Source organism: Podarcis liolepis, assembly GCF_965112155.1.
Source record: "Podarcis liolepis genome assembly, chromosome: 6".
Taxonomy (NCBI): domain Eukaryota; kingdom Metazoa; phylum Chordata; class Lepidosauria; order Squamata; family Lacertidae; genus Podarcis; species Podarcis liolepis.
In genome coordinates, this window is record NC_139559.1 from 4105881 (window position 1) to 4122593 (window position 16713).

Here is a 16713-nt window from a genome sequence, read left to right on the forward strand (position 1 = left end):
GTATAGGAAGCTGCAACATGGATCATGATTGCAAGCAGGTCAAATGGGGAAAAAACATACACAAGACCCTTAATATCGGGAGAACAGCCTTTTCCAAAGATGTCATGGGCTTTGAAGACACTCAAACTCAGGACGCTCGAACTCAGTGTCCAGGCAGAACGGTGGGGGTGGAATCCCTCCTTAGGGAGTCCAAGAACACAAGAGCCCAATGAATGTAATGTCCCTCTGCTCCCTCTCACCATGTGCTGCTATTCAGGGATAGACTGTCTCTGTGCACAAAGGCTCTGCCTAACCACCATAGCTAACCACGGCCAACGGCACCAACCTCCTTCACAAGAAACACGGAACCTGCTTTGATAGCGAAGCGGGCTCCCTCTGAAGGGGGTGGACTCTCTTCCGCCCAAGGCTTTTAAGCAGAGGTTGGACGTCCACCTGGCAGGGGTTCATCAGCGGCCATTCCTGCATTGCAGAGGGTTGGGCTGGATGGCCTTTGGGGATTCCTTCCAGCCCTGTGATTCTATGGGAAGCTAGTCAAGCCATTTACCAAAGTCAAGCCTTTACCAAATGTGTCATGGGGTTTGAAGACACTCAAACTCCGGACGCAAGGGAGAAACGCGCTAAGAGGAAGGCATGCTTGGCAAATCCACACCGTGATCAACTCCTGCCCGGAAAGCAATGTCCCCACTGTGGAAGGATGTGTGGATCCAGAATTGGCCTCCACAGTCACTTACGGACTCATCGTTAAAACCGTGTTTATGGAAGACCATTTTACTCGGCTATGAGTGATCACCAAAGAAGACAAAGAGTTTGACTGATTATTTGCAACTGTTTTTCTGATGATTCCTTTATTCTATGAGATTTGTGTTGTATCTGGGGCTTTCCATTACGTTCTTGTTATTTATCATTTGTGAGCGGCTTTGCGATTTGTGTGAGCAGCACAGAAATATAATAACCAAAATGAAAGAGACAGATGTTGCACCATCAGTGCAGCGTGGATAGTACGACTTCCATGGAGGAGTTGTGATTATTTGAGACACTGACTCTCTTTGAACACATAGGACTGGCTTTAATAGAATCTAATGCTGGAATATTTGCAGGCAGGGATGCCAAGGAAAGACCCTGCAGCAGTTCTTAGCAGGAAGGTATAAAGACGCCGGGCCGGGAGTAAGGCAGGCCGTTGCTTTTGGGTGCAGCTCAGCAAAGCAAGAGGGAAATTGGCTCCCAGAGGCCTACAGGGAGGGCGTTGCGTGATTGAGGTGCATAATTCCAATCTCCTTTCCAGCAACTACAGGGGGAAATCCTCGTCCGTGGGGATGTTGAGAACAATATCCATATCTGGGGTGCACCTGGAAGGAAAAAGCAAAGGGCAAATCAGAGGAGAGGAAGCGCAAATGTCTGAGGCAGAAAAGAAGGGCAGAAGAGCAGCAGCAAAACTGCCGTGTCCCTTGTCTCTTTCACAAAATAGAAGCCTTCATGCAGCGCAGTAAAAACTATGGGACTCGCTCCCCCAGGAGGCAGTGATGGCCTGGGTGACTTTAAAAGAGGATTAGACAAGACTGTGAAAGAGGAGAGGGCTCTTGAAGGCTACTAGTCAAAATGGCTCAGCTCTGCCTCCACATTCGGAGGCAGTGATGCTTCTGAATGCCAGTCGCAGGAAACCACAGGAAGGGAGGGGGCTCAGATCCTGTTTCTGAAGCTCGGGTCGCAGTTACATGCTGATCCAAGGACCGGAGTTCGCCCAGCTGCTGGCTGGTGGGCTAGAGCCAGCTGGGGGCCTGCTAATTGCCCCCGTTTCCTTGATCGCATCCCAACATGTACACAGTTCCCTTATCTTGCATCGGGTCATCTGTGGATCTAGGCCACTAATCTCTGGGCCTGGTGGCGGCCCAGACAGAACTGGCATGAGAAAACTGTGATCAGATCCCCTGATGTTCTGCTTTTTACTTAAAAGCATCTGCCAAGGTTTGTGGGTTTGTTTGCAACAGCAACACCGGGGAAGGGAGCGTTTGAGAGCCTTCGCTCAAAGGCAGAGCCTGTGCTCTGCGTGCGAAAGGTCCCAGGTCAATCTACAAGTAGGACTGTGCCCGGTCTGAAAACCTCAAGAAAACTGCCTGTCAGAGGAAGACCACAATGAGCAAGATGGGCCAATGGTCTAACTGGGTCACAGGGAGTTACCGTATTTTTTGCACCATAACACTCACTTTTTTCCTCCTAGAAAGTAAGGGGAAATGTCTGTGCGTGTTATGGAGGGAATGCCTATGGGTGGCATGCCTATGGATTTTCCTCCTCTAAAAACTACGTGCGTGTTATGGTCGGGTGCGTGTTATAGAGCGAAAAATACGGTACTTCCTGCTGCCATACCTGTTGGCTCTGCCAACCTGTCTTGGCATTGCACTGGAAACTCCCAATGTGGGGAAATAATTTACAAAAAAGTCCTCAAGGAAAATCCGCAACTTTGCTTTTTTCCACCGTGGTAACAAGGGGAGGGGGCTCAGATCCTGCTTGCAGGTTTCTCACACACATTTGGGTGGCCTCTGTGAGAACAGGATGCAGGACTCGATTAGGGATGGGAGATATATCGATATAGCGTCCAAAACTGGTTTCATCATTTCAGACCTGGCAACACATGCCAAAATCACAATGTGGGGAAAACCGTGAATCCAGTCAATGCTTATCTCAATTCCTGCAGCCCTTGTTCAACTCTGCCGGCCCAGCTCTCCCCTGCCTCATGTAGGGGGGCAGCGAATCACAAGAGGAGGCGCCGGAAAAATCAAGACGCAGGAAAAACCATGAAGGCAGCCAAAGTCTCTACATAGCTCCACCTTATTTCAGACATTGTGCTATATCGTTATACAGTGGTACCTCGGGTTACATAAGCTTCAGGTCACAGACGCTTCAGGTTACAGACTCCGCTAACCCAGAAATAGTACCTCGGGTTAAGAACTTTGCTTCAGGATGAGAACAGAAATTGTGCGGCGGCGGCAGCAGGAGGTCCCACTAGCTAAAGTGGTGCTTCAGGTTAAGAACAGTTTCAGGTTAAGAACGGACCTCCAGAACAAATTAAGTTCTTAACCCAAGGAACCACTGTTTATAGCAATGTTTAGCTGGTGATCTATCACGTTGTTGAAAACCAGATATTGCCCAGCCCTAGACTAGGATCTGCTTATGTCCTTGTGACTGGCAGCAGGAAGCTGGCAAGGAGGACAGGAACCAAAGTGGCCCAGTCAATTCTCATTGCCTAAAAACAGGGTCCCACAAGAGACTATGAAGCTGCAGGCTCCTTTATTCCACCATGTAACCTGCTAGAAAGCCGCCCTGCTTCTTCCTGCTTTTCAGTCCCTGGGGCAGCCCCTTGGCCAACGCAACGCATCACACACACACACACACACGCTTGCTCAGCGTGAAAGCATGGCCCAAAGTGCCCCCAGAAAATGCTACTGCTTGGGACACAGGCTAAGGGACCTACTTGGGTCTACGGAGGAGGACGTCTGCAAAGATCACTTCCCGCGGATCCCCAGTGGAGTGATGGAGCGTGTTGAGGTTCTTGTGCAACGCGGTGACGTCTTTCACCAGTCCAGCAATTACCTGAAAGGAGAAAGAAGCAAGTCAGGGAGATGGGTGAAGAGGGTTCTAGCCCACGAAAGGTGACGCCATAACAAGCCCACGAGTCACTGAGGTGCGCAAGACTTCTTGCTGCTGTTGTAACAACTCCTGCCCTCACAGTCCAGCCCCAAACACTTCCCATTCCCCTGCTCCAAATTGCCCTCCACGGAGTTTTAAACACGTCGGGCTTCCAGATCAGAAGTTCACCGCTTACTCACAGGTAACTCTGAGGGTGCCCTATTGCTGCCTCCACCGAGTCGTGGAGAAAACCTCTGCCTGAGTTTAGCTACCACCATCAGGCCGAGCCGGAGATGTGGAAGATTCTCTCCATATGATGATCCAATTATTTTAGCTCCACCTTCAAACTACACTCGGCTCAGGATCTCAGCCGACAATCCACTGGGGGTGGCGTTTCACGTTCATCGCGAAAGATAGAACTCCCTCCCAAGGCACCTCCATGCCAAAAACCAGCCTCCCCTCATTCCAGCTCCAGTTATGAGATAGTTCTCCAGGGATGTTGGGAGTAAGGACCAGTCAGGGTGGAGTAACCAGGAACACTAAGCCCCTTCTCAGGACTCAGTACACCTCAGAAGGTGCTGGACTCCCCTTCACTGGTTGGATGGTCATCTGTGAGCGATTCTTCAGCTGCGATTCCTGCATTGCAGGGGGCTGGACAAGATGGCCTTCGAGTTCCCTTCCGATGTCACAATTCTATGACAAGGAGTGTTGGGAGGTACCAGCTGGTACTCAGGGAAGACACCCCACCCCACCAAGGAGGAAGGCGCAGAGCCCAGAGATTGCTGGTGGGACACTGAAGAGAGGTCAGAGGAGGAAGGGTTGGATGCTGAAGGAGCAACAGGGTTTAGTGAGCAGGGAGAGCCGGTGACAGAGAACAGTTCAGACTCTGAGGCTGAAGCAGAGGGGGGCGGAGATTAAGAGCCTGCTGAAGAATCCAGGGAGCCTCCCTCTCTTGCTGAACCAAGCACTCCCCTCCCCGCCCTGTTTCCAAGAGTACACAGAGACCAAAGTTGCGCAGATGCAGTTTGGGGCTGCTGGGGAAACATCTGGGAGAGGAGGAGCCTTAGAAAGGGTGGAAAGCAGGGGCCGTCAGTCCTGCTCTATAGGGGCAAGACCTATTAGGAAGGGTTGCTGAGTTTTATGTTCACTTCCTTGAATAAAAAGTGAACTTCGCTGGCAACTGGCTCTGCTTCATCTGGCTCCAGCCCTGACACCCCAGCCCAGACATTGGCAGATTTCCCCGCCGAGCCATTTGCTGCCGTCCCCAAGCCTCTTGCCTCCTTTTGTTTGCTTATTTGTCTTTTCAGCTCCAAATTGTTCTTATCCATCTGGTGAAGGCCGTCCTGGTATTCCATCAGTTTCTTCTGCACAGAGAAAGGGGAAAATGCGATTTAGAAGCAAAGATAGACAAAGGATCCCGGAAGTCAACAAGGGGGTAGGTACCCTGAGCCCCTGGAAGGTGCGAGTTCCCAGAGGACAGTTTGACAGATCGCTTTGCCAAGCCGCACGCTGTGGCTCAATTGACACTCAAGCTGCCACTTGACTATCATAAATCAAATCATTTTTCAGAGGGCATGAATCTCCATGTCAGAGATTGGGGGGGCGGACGGGGGCGGACTATTCCTCCTGCACTTTCTGCTCCAGTAGACAGAAGAGCATTTCCCAGATATTTTGAATTATATATGCATATATGTGTTAAGATATTCCGTTCCACCTTAAGAGGAACAGGCTGTTGTGTGTCACATGCCTGTTTACATTCCAGCATAGCATGCTGGGAACTTCCGTTTGAGTATAAAAAGGTAAAGGGACCCCTAACCATTAGGTCCAGTCGCGGCCAACTCTGGGGTTGTGGTGCTCATCTCGCTTTATTGGCCGAGGGAGCCGGCATACAGCTTCCGGGTCATGTGGCCAGCATGACTAAGCCGCTTATGGCAAACCAGAGCAGTACACGGAAACGCTGTTTACCTTCCTGCCAGAGCAGTACCTATTGATCTACTTGCACTTTGACATGCTTTTGAACTGCTAGGCTGGCAGGAGCTGGGACCGAACAATGGGAGCTCACCCCGCCGCGGGGATTTGAACCGCCGACCTTCTGATCGGCAAGTCCTAAGCTCTGTGGTTTAACCCACAGCGCCACCCATATAGCTTTTGCTTATGCTGTTTGCTTGGACACGAAGGGGAGCAGACATGTTTCTCCTTTGTCGTGATGCTGAATAAAATGCCTGTAAATACACTTTACACAGCCCCTAACCTGCCCTTCTGTTGCGAAGAGTTCTTATCTCTGCTCGCTTGCGTGCTCAGCTTCTGAAGCTCGGGTCGCAGTTACATGCTGATCCAAGGACCGGAGTTCGCCCGGCTGCCGGCCGGTGGGCTAGAGCCAGCTGGGGGCCTGTCAATTGCCCCTGTTTCCTTGGATGCATCCCAACAACATGTACACAGTTCCCTTATCTTGCATCGAGTCATCTGTGGATCTAGGCCACTAATCTCTGGGCCTGGTGGCGGCCCAAACAGAACTGGCATGAGAAAACTGTGATCAGATCCCCTGTTGTTCTGCTTTTTACTTAAAAGCATCTGCCAAGGTTTGTGGGTTTGTTTGCAACAGCAACACCGGGGAAGGGAGCGTTTGAGAGCCTTCGCTCAAAGACAGAGCATGTGCTCTGTGTGCGAAAGGTCCCAGGTCAATCTACAAGTAGGACTGTGCCCGGTCTGAAAACCTCAAGAAAACTGCCTGTCAGAGGAAGACCACAATGAGCAAGATGGGCCAATGGTCTAACTGGGTCGCAGGGAGTTCTCTTCCCTCTCACTTGCTGCTGCCACACCTGTTGGCTCCGCTAACCTGTCTTGGACCCTGTGGGCACTGCACTGGAAACTCCCAATGTAGGGAAATAATTGACAAAAAAGTCCTCAAGTAAAATCCGCAACTTTGCTTTTTTCCACCGTGGTAACAAGCTTATAGCCCAGGAGACGATCTCTCTGGATCTCTGGCCAAGTGAGAAAGCCCAGACACATTGCACAGAGAGTAGACAACCCTAACCAGCCCCACCCAGACCCATCCACTGGGCAAAGCACAGACAACCAGCCCTGCCCCACGGACCTCTGTAACGCGCTGCAAAAAGCGCTCCCGCTCCTTTTGCGCCTTCGTTGCCATATTGTCCAGGCACTTTTTGAACACATCCTCCATCTCCTCCAGTTCGTCCTGGGGGCGGCAAAGCAGGAAAAGGGATCAAACCGGTACCCAAGGGCTCTTTGCTGCCAGCCCTGCGCCCAAGAAGACAAGGCAGAGGCCAGCAAGGGCTCCCTCAGCTCACCTGTTGCTCTTCGTTCAGGTTTCGGACGCTGCGCATCAGAGAGGCTATCTGGACGGCTTTCACCGGGTACTCCTTGTCCATGTAGGTTCTCAGGATGTTGAGCTCCTCCTGGAGGACGTGCACTTTAGCCTGCATGCGTTTCATCTCCTGATCCAGTTCTGGAGTAGGAGGAAGAGGGCAAGGCAAGAGGAAGAAGATAAAAGCAAATGTTGCTGTTGCTGTTGTTGTTGTTTCTATACCGCTTTATATTTTTAAGAAAAAATCTCAAAGCAGTTTACACCACATTAAAATGTCAAGGAAAACAACCCAGAAGAAAACATTACTGAAGAAAGTCAAATATAAAGTATACAGTCAAACCAACATAATTAACTAAAATATTGTCTTAAAGATTTCAAAATAAAAATTACAAAGGAGGTCAACTACAGAATACATATTTAATACAAACAAAGTTAACAAAAAAACCTTAAACATTTCGAAAGAAAACGTTGCTAAATGAGGTCAAATATAAAATGCACATTTAAAACAGCAGAATTAACAAGAGAATAAAACATTCCTCTTCTCCCAGGCCTGTGGCTAATAAAAACAATCTATGGTATTTAAAACTCTGTGTGTAGCAGGGCATTGTTTGCATTTGTTACTATGATTTGTATTTTTCTGTTTTCCGCTAACTTTCCACTACAGCTAAATCCAAAGATCTCCTTGGGTTTACTGGTTTGGGCTCCTTCTCTGCCCCACCCAGCTGGGAGCAGGCAGGGTATCTGAGATCGCGTGCTGCTTACTTCCCAAATTCTTCTCCACCGTTTTCTCTGCTGCCGCAAGATCTGCTTTTGCTACACCAGCTTGGTTCTGACTTGAGTCCCGAAGAGATCGGATGATTGTCTGCAGAGACAGGAGCAAAAGGCACCAGTTCTTGGGACCACCAAGAACCAAAGCTAGTTCATGAACCACTTGCAGCTCCTAGTTTGTACAGAAAAGTCAATCCGGATTCCACAGGGTGGGTGCCACTACTGAGAAGGCCCTCTGCAGTGGCGGTAGGATGGAGTAAGGAACAGAAACTGAGAGCTCTTGGAGAAAATATTTTAAAAGACGGATTTCTCACTCTGAAGAACAAGAAGAAGAAGAAGAAGAAGAAGAAGAAGAAGAGTTTGGATTTGATATCCCGCCTTTCACTCCCCTTCAGGAGTCTCAAAGCAGCTAACATTCTCCTTTCCCTTCCTCCCCCACAACAAACACTCTGTGAGATGAGTGGGGCTGAGAGACTTCAAAGAAGTGTGACTGGCCCAAGGTCACCCAGCAGCTGCATGTGGAGGAACAGGGACGCGAACCCGGTTCCCCAGATTACGTGACTACCGCTCTTAACCACTACACCACACTGGCTCTCGAGTATACTTGTTACTCTCGAGTAACAAGTATCATGAAGCAAAGAATACAAGCGTGAAGCCTGATCGCGTCTTGGAGACTAGATTTAATTGAAGCAGAAAGGAATAGACGAGAGAAAGACTTTGGTAGTATTTACTCCCACCTCCCCATTGCAGACGTAATCTCAAATGTGCCAAGCTACGTTCTAAGGGGTTTCCCCAGCCAAAGACGGTGGAGTGAAAGGGAGAACCCCAACACATTAAGATAATTTTGAGGACTGAGAGGGACAAACAGTGGAGCTAGTTTGTACAGAAAAGTCAATTGGGAAGAAATCCAAAAGGATCCCTCCAAACTGGGTGGCTGGGAATTAGAATGGCCATGTGAGCAAGTGTCAAGCAATGCAGGCTGGGAGAAAAATATCCTAACTTCCCAAAGGCACTCCTGGAGTCTGAACTAGTGGTGACTGGCCAGGGAAAGTGCCTGGGAGTCATAGTGGAAAGCTTGATGAAAATGACAACCCCAGTTTGCAGCAGCTCTGGAAACGTCAAAATCTATGTTGGGGTTGTTGGGAAAGGGACTGAAAATAAAACTGCCAATATCACAATGCCAATATCTGTGGTGCACTACGTAAATTGGATTTTATAATACTTCAGAGCGAATAACACAAAACAAAATATTTAAAACATGCACAGGATTCCGGATTAACACTCCCTGTGCTCAGTGGGGATTACTGCCTAGTAAGCGTGTTAAGGATTGCAAGCAAAACTGTTGGACTTCTTATCCAACGATTTCAGTTGCAACCGTAGTGCATAAGATTGCACTAAGATTGTTTTCCATAGCGATAGGTTTCACTGCCTCAGAATGCTTCACAGCAGGCTGCCCAATAAATTGCAGGCGGGCAATTTATAATCTAATTGTACGAACTTCAACCGCTCCTGGATATATGGGAAGAGCTGTTAAGTCAGTGGCAGAGAACACACTTCACTTGCAAAAAGTTCCATATTGAACTCCTGTCTGGGAAAGACTCTGACCTGAAACCCTGGGAAGTCACCGCTAGTTAAGACAATCCTGTGCTAGATGGACCATTGCAGGGGGCTGGAATAGATGGCCTTTGGGTGTCCTCTCCAAGTTTACTATACTATGATTCTCTGACTCAGTATCAGGCAGCTTCCTATGTTTCTAGAAGCACAGAGAAGCTGCTTAGTTCAAGCAAAGGGCTGGGATTCAGGAGCTTCCCTTCCATGCCAATTATCGCCAGGTACAGCCACATGGCGGGACGCTGGTGGCGCTGTGGGTTAAACCACAGAGCCTAGGACTTGCCGATCAGAAGATCGGCGGTTCAAATCCCCACAATGGGGTGAGCTCCCGTTCCTCAGTCCCTGCTCCTGCCCACCTAGCAGTTCAAAAGCACGTCAAAGTGCAAGTAGATAATTAGGTACCGCTCCAGTGGGAAGGTAAACAGCGTTTCCATGCACTGCTCTGGTTCGCCAGAAGCGGCTTAGTCCTGCTGGCCACATGACCCGGAAGCTGTACGCCGGCTCCCTTGGCCAATAAAGCGAGATGAGCGCCGCAACCCCAGAGCCGGCCACGGCTGGACCTAATGGTCAGGGGTCCCTTTACGTTCAGCCACATGGCCCTGACGCAGAGCGCTTCAGGTGCCTAAGCCCACTTCCTAACTACACCAGCCTTACCCCAAACATGTCATACTGCTGGAGAAGTCCCCTGGCCTGGACGACGGTGTCTGCATCCATCTCCTTGATCTCCTCCATCAGCGCCCGGTTTTTCTCCAGGAGAAAGTTGGAATGGCGTTTTATTTCTTCCAAGCTGTTTGTCTTGTGCTTGATAAACCGCTGGGGAATTTTTGGAAGGAAGGGGTTACCAAACAGCTCACCTCTTCTTCTTCTTCTTTTTTTAAAATATATTTTTATTGAACAATTTTAACAAAACAAATTATCAATCAATAAATCCAATTACATTTCTCCCCCTTTTTATTCCCTCCCATCCTTCCCTCTCCCACCCTCCTAAAACGTCTCTCAGCTCCCCTCTCTGACTTGTTTGCACATATTATTCTCTGCATGTTAAAAAGTTGTGCATATCGTTACCTTATCTATCCTATGTTCTACTAATATATTTGTGAATGTTTATTCAAAACCTGCCAAGGAACCCAAGACCTTTTGTTGTCTTTATAAATAGTTTGTTAAAAGTTCCCATTCTTCCTTAAAGTCACAATTGTCCTTCTCTCGTAGTTTACGTATAAGTTAACTTTGCCAATTCCGCATAGCTCATCAGTTTTTCTTGCCACTGTTCTTTCCTTGTTCTTTTCAGCTCACCTCTTCTTAACGCCACCCAAAACCGGAGGATGCCAGCAGTCCAAGAATGCTGCAACCCTCCCTTTTGCACTGTCGTGGAAATTGCGCAACTGGTTCCCATCACCAAATTTGGAGTTTCTGGTAAAAAATGCAGAAATCAAATCTACACCTGATTCTGGGCACACCCCAAGGCTTTTACTTGACTACATGGAGTCCTGTGTCCAGGACCGCAGTTTCAGAAGGATATTGACAAGCTGGAAGGTGTGCAGAGGAGGGTGACCAAGATGGTCACAGGTCTGGAAACTAAGCCTGATGAGGAACAATTGAGGGAGTTGGGTATGTTTAGCCTGGAAAAGAGGAGGCTGAGAGGAGACAGAATAGCCATCTTCAAATATCTGAAGGGCTGCCACATGGAAGATGGAACGAGCTTGTTTTCTGCTGCTCTGGGGGTGGGGTAGGCCCTGAACCAGTGGATTAAAATTACAGTGGTGCCTCGCAAGACGAAAATAATTCGTTCCGCGAGTCTTTTCGTCTTGCGATGTTTTTCGTCTTGCGACGCACGGTGCGTCGCAACTGCGCCTCTTCAAGCGGCTTTAAGAAAAAAGCGCAAGACGTTTTCATCTTGCGAAGCAAGCCCATAGGGAAATTCGTCTAGCGAAGCAACGCAAAACCGAAAAACCCTTTCGTCTAGCGAGTTTTTCGTCTTGCAAGGCATTCGTCTTGCGGGGCACCACTGTATAAGGAAGGAGATTCCAACAAAACATTACAAAGAACTTTCTGAGGGTTAGAAGAAGAAGAGTTTGCCTTTGATATCCCGCTTTATCAATAACCGAAGGAGTCTCAAAGCAGCTAACATTCTCCTTTCCCTTCCTCCCCCACAACAAACACACTGTGAGGTGAGTGGGGCTGAGAGACTTCAGAGAAGTGTGACTGGCCCAAGGTTACCCAGCAGCTGCGTGTGGAGGAGCAGGGAAGCGAACCCGGTTCACCAGATTACGAGTCTACCTCTCTTAACCACTACACCACACTGGCTCTCTTTATTTTGGAAAAATGGAAAGTTAGCGCTGTTTGACAGTGGAATGGACTCCCTCGAAGGTGGTGGACTCTTTATCACTGGAGATTTCTAAGCAGAGGCTTGATGCCCATTTGTTATGGGTTCGATAGTTGTGCTTCCTACATTGCAGGGGGCTGGAGCAGATGACGCTTAGGGTCCCTTCTAACTCTAAAATTCTATGTTTCTAGACCATCCCTATGTCTGTAACAGCAGCACCTGATGCCGCAGGGTTCAACGCAGGGTATCGCTTTATGTACCTGAATGATTCTGATATTCTCCAGTCTCTTGGCCCGGACCATTTCCTTTGTCATATTTAGATTCCAAGTGGACTTCTGTCGCATAGAGGGCATCATTCTCACAACCGTCCTTGCAGTCGTTGCCCATTCTGAAACAGAAAAGTGGCATGAATTCGTTTTGGGTAAAACACCCAGTTTACAGCTGCTGGGGACAACATGGCAGAGAAGGGGAGAATGTGCTGAAAGTTTCTCCAGCCCGGAAGAGTTTGGGGTAGCAACCAACTCCTCCTCCTCCGCCCAGGGGCCGGAGTCCAGGCACACAAGCAAAACCTTTCCCAACCTATTTTCTTCTCTTTTGGCTTTTCTGGAGAACTGACACCCCCTTTCTTCTTCAAGTCCTTTGATGCCGAAATTGGAGGCATGTTTAATTTCAGTGCGGACTTCCGTGCCACATTATCTCTTTGCCATTTGCTGTAATCCTAAAAGCGACACAAGAAAGGGACAGGCTCATATGGAGGAAGCAGACAATATTCAGCAGAAGAACACCCTTTAAGACAAAAAAAACCAAACGGAAAAAGGCCCTAAAAGCAAACGTATCCCTGGGCATGTGCAGAGTGCCTTTCTGTTTGTGAAGCAAACTGTTCCTTGCCTGTCTGAAGAGAGTGTAATCTAGTGTTCTGCACCTCAGCCTATTCCCCTAGAATGGCAGGGGACCCACAAAGGCTCTGCTGCTTCTCACAAATAGCTGGTAGTCATTCAACTGGGAGAAAGCTCAAGGGAGACCAACACATGCAATGACCTACTGGTTATATAAGGGACAAGGTGATCTCTCAAACATAGGACCTTATAGGTTCATATCAACACCTTGAATGTTTTTATGCCACCAATCTTATGCAGGCAATTAAGAAATCATCTTTCTGCATTTTCCAATTCTATTTTTTTATCGTGTATAGATATTCTTGCAAAATGCTTTGATATCTATTTTATTTATGCACTTATTAAATTTGCATTCCGCCTTTCATCCAAAGATCCTAGGGTGGTTGATAACAGAAGACAAAATGAGAATTCAAAATACATAGTAAAACAAAAAACGTAATAAAACAAATCATTAATCGCTCTCCCACAAACACATTTAATACAGTATTCTGTGATATAACTTGTCTGCAAGTACTTTTATAAATATATATGTAAATAAATTTGTGGAAGAAAGAAGTGTGGGCAAACTGGATTTAGTTGTTTTATTATTCTTTATTCAACTAATTAGTCGCTTTGCTTACAAAATGCAAACTCACAGTGACTTACAATATAGCTGCTGTACCGTTTTGTAAAATTGCCCCCTCCCCGCTTTCTGGGACTCACAGTTTGTCTTATGGAGCTGATGAGGCTCTTGGGGAAGATAGTTGGACTCTGGAAAGCCATCTTTGGAGCCCGTGGCCAGGCGGGAGGGAAGGAAGTCGGCGGGCTCTAAAGAGCCAAAGAAGAAAAGTGGATAATAATAAGAAGAATTTATTATTTATACTCTGCCCATCTGACTGGGTTTCCCCAGCCACTCTGGGCGGCTTCCAACAAAACACTAAAATACAATATCCTATTAAACATTAAAAGCTTCCCTAAACAGGGCTGCCTTCAGATGTCTTCTAAAAGTCTGGTAGTTGTTGTTCTCTTTGACATCTGGTGGTAGGGAGTTCCACAGGGCGGGCGCCACCACCAAGAAGGCCCTCTGCCTGGTTCCCTGTAGCTTTGCTTCTCGCAATGAGGGAACCGCCAGAAGGCCCTCGGCACTGGACCTCAGCGTCCGGGCAGAATGATGGGGGTGGAGACGCTCCTTTAGGTATACTGGACCGAGGCCATTTAGGGCTTTCAAGGTCAGCACCAGCACTTTGAATTGTGCTCAGAAACGTACCAGGAGCCAATGTAGGTATTTCAAGACAGGTGTTATGTGGTATCGGTGGCCACTCCCAGTCCCAGTCTAGCTGCCACATTCTGGATTAATTGCAGTTTCCAGGTCACCTTCAAAGGTAGCTCCATGCAGAGCGCATTGCAATAGTCCAAGCGGGAGATAACTAGAGGAGTGTGGTGGAGTCTCCTTCTTTGGAGGTCTTTAAGCAGAGGCTTGACAACCATATGTCAGAAGTGCTCTGATGGTGTTTCCTGCTTGGCAGGGGGTTGGACTCGATGGCCCTTGTGGTCTCTTCCAACTCTATGATTCTATGATTCTAGAGCATGCACCACTCTGGCAAGCCAGTCCACGGGCAGGTAGGGTCTCAGCCTGCGTGCCAGATGGAGCTGGTACACAGCTGCCCTGGACACGGATTTAACCTGCGCCTCCATGGACAGCTGTGAGTCCAGAATGACTCCCAGGCTGCGCACCTGGTCCTTCAGGGGCACAGTCACCCCATTCAGGACCAGGGAGTCCCCCACACCTGCCCACCCGCCCCCTGTCCCCCAAAAACAGTACTTCTGTCTTGTTAGAATTCAACCTCAAACTTGATGTGAACCTCAATAACGATGTGATTATATATGTTTAAATGGAAAATTATTTTAATAACAATAATAATAATGGTGATGATGATGATGATGACAATAATAATAATAATAAAACATTGAATGGCCCTTTTCGGGACCAAGCGCAGCCTCCCCGCTTGTTCTCCTGGACCTTTGGATCCCGTTGCCCTGCCGGGCTCCAGTCGTGTCTCCCGCCAGCGCCGCTCCCCCTCAAGGATAGACTGCCCCTGGCCAGGGAGGCTTCACGCGGCCTTTACCTGCTGCCGCTCCCCGTCGCGCTTTTGCCCAGCCTCCCGCGTCTCCTAGCAACCGGCGCGGCCGGCCGCCGTCTCCATGGCGACCGAGGGAAGTACGGAAGCCGAGCAGGGGTGGCTGAGCCTAGCGGGGGAACCGTCCGCAAAGTACCACACGCTCTCGGAAGCGTTGCGCACCCTAAAGAGCCATCGGCGTGGAAAGGATCGCCTCCTCATCCTCATCCTCCTTCCCAGCAACCCTTTGGAAACATGTAATTCTGTATCTGAGATTTCGGCTTCCCTCTTTCGCGTTCCCCGCAGAATTCTGCGCCTCCCGGGATCGGGTACTTTATGGACGGTCCCTGGAAGTAAGGAAAGTCCCGCCCCGGCAGTGGCCACGCCTCCGCCCTCCAACATTCCGCGCATGCGCGATCGCCTTTTCGCACACGTGCGTTTCTTGAGATAGTGCGGCCGGTTGCAGACGCAGCAAAAGCGTCTTATTGTATGTTCGTTTGTCTGTTTCCCCGCTCTCTCCTCTGCAAAGCAAATTGTACCGAAGGAAACGCCTTGTCTTCTTGAGTTTCAGCCCCGCAATTTCCCACCCCGTTAGGTAGGAAGCTGCTGTATAGTCAGGCTGCTGCTCAATTTAGCGCTGTATAGACAGCATCTTAAAAAGCAGAGACATCACCTTGCCAACAAAGGTCCGTATAGTTAAAGCTATGGTTTTCCCAGTAGTGATGTATGGAAGTGAGAGATGGACCATAAAGAAGGCTGATCGCCGAAGAATTGATGCTTTTGAATTCTGGTGCTGGAGGAGACTCTTGAGAGTCCCATGGACCGCAAGAAGATCAAACCTCTCCATTCTGAAGGAAATCAGCCCTGAGTGCTCACTGGAAGGACAGATCCTGAAGCTGAGGCTCCAAGACTTTGGCCACCTCATGAGAAGAGAAGACTCCCTGGAAAAGACCCTGATGCTGGGAAAGATGGAGGGCACAAGGAGAAGGGGGCGACAGAGGACGAGATGGTTGGACAGTGTTCTTGACATGAGTTTGACCAAACTGCGGGAGGCAGTGGAAGACAGGAGTGCCTGGTGTGCTCTGGTCCACGGGGTCACAAACAGTCAGACATGACTAAACAACATTGCCTGCACGGACTGGCAGCAGCCGTCCAGATTTACAGACAGGGAGCCTTGTCCATCGCACCTGGAGCTCCATGCAGAGTGTGCGAGATGCTGAATTAAGTGTGTTTTTTTGCTCAGCGTTAATTTATTGCCGTTGTGATACAGGAGACTTTCCTGCACAGCATGATTATTGCTTTTTATTAAATTTGTATACCACCCTTCATCCTAAGATCACAGGGCAATTCGCAGTATAAAAATAAAAAATGAGAACACAAAACAAAATCAAACTGATCACCTCACCCCCCAAAAACCACATTTAAAAAACCACAGGACATTAATAAGTTGAATGCCTGGGAGAAGAGGGATGTTTTTGCCTGGAGCCTAAAGATATGTAACAAAAGTGCCTGGTGAGTTTCCCTGGGGAGAGCATCCCAGAAATGGGGAGCCACTGCAGAAAAGGCCCTGTTCCTATTGCTGCCCTCCAGACCTCTTGCGGAGGAAGCACATGAAGAAAGGCCTCTGATGAAGATCACAGGGTTCAAGTCGGACCCACCTGAAGATGCTGACGATTAAACCTGGGACCTTCTGCATGCCAGGCCGGGGCTCCCCCAATGAGCTGCTTGGGCCTTGCCCGTGTCCCACATAGTGCACTGTATTGGCAAATTAAACTATGGCCTTCTAAACTGTGTGTGTGTTTGTGTGTGTTTCAGGAGATAATTGCTCTTGTTTGTTACTATGTTATGTATTTGTGTTTTTTTATATCATAAAACACCCTGTGATCCTCGGGTGGTGATATTGAAACTTAATAATATGTCCCCAAGGCTCCTGGTTTTTTCCAAGGCTCAGGTGGCCCACTGAATTGAATGTGGTTTAATTCCCATAGTTGCCACCTCCACCTGCCCTCCCATAACAAGAGACTCATTTCTTATGCATTTTTTAAAATAAGATGCTGAGAATAAAGGGATTCC

The 16713-nt window shown here is 48.6% G+C and overlaps 1 protein-coding gene across 3 annotated transcripts; it reads right to left on the minus strand.

The window, feature by feature from the left end:
• Window positions 1–1045: 1045 nt before the first annotated feature.
• On the minus strand, window positions 1046–14709 carry LOC310708814 (uncharacterized protein C20orf96). Of its 3 annotated transcripts, none has more exons than XM_083507670.1 (11): window positions 14650–14709; window positions 13247–13351; window positions 12228–12366; window positions 11909–12036; window positions 9980–10138; window positions 7709–7808; window positions 6930–7087; window positions 6716–6817; window positions 4899–4985; window positions 3467–3585; window positions 1046–1346 (listed from the first exon to the last, which is right to left on the minus strand). In XM_083507670.1, exons 2-11 carry the CDS (start codon window positions 13304–13306, stop codon window positions 1286–1288), a joined length of 1113 nt encoding a protein of 370 aa, XP_083363796.1. In that variant the 5' UTR covers window positions 13307–13351; window positions 14650–14709; the 3' UTR covers window positions 1046–1285. The 3 variants fall into 3 exon arrangements, with proteins under 3 accessions (XP_083363796.1, XP_083363797.1, XP_083363798.1); XM_083507671.1 differs by having other exon boundaries at window positions 14544–14667; XM_083507672.1 differs by lacking the exon at window positions 9980–10138.
• Between the last annotated feature and the right edge of the window lie 2004 nt (window positions 14710–16713).

Coding starts and splice junctions, on each gene's coding strand:
- LOC310708814 (XM_083507670.1), bottom strand. CDS start 13,306: ATGGCTTTCCAGAGTCCAACTATCTTCCCCAAGAGCCTCATCAGCTCC. Junction 12,367..13,246: donor TCAGCTCCATAAGACAAACT/GTGAGTCCCAGA, acceptor TGTCGCTTTTAG/GATTACAGCAAATGGCAAAG. Junction 10,139..11,908: donor AGAATATCAGAATCATTCAG/GTACATAAAGCG, acceptor AAAATTCCCCAG/CGGTTTATCAAGCACAAGAC.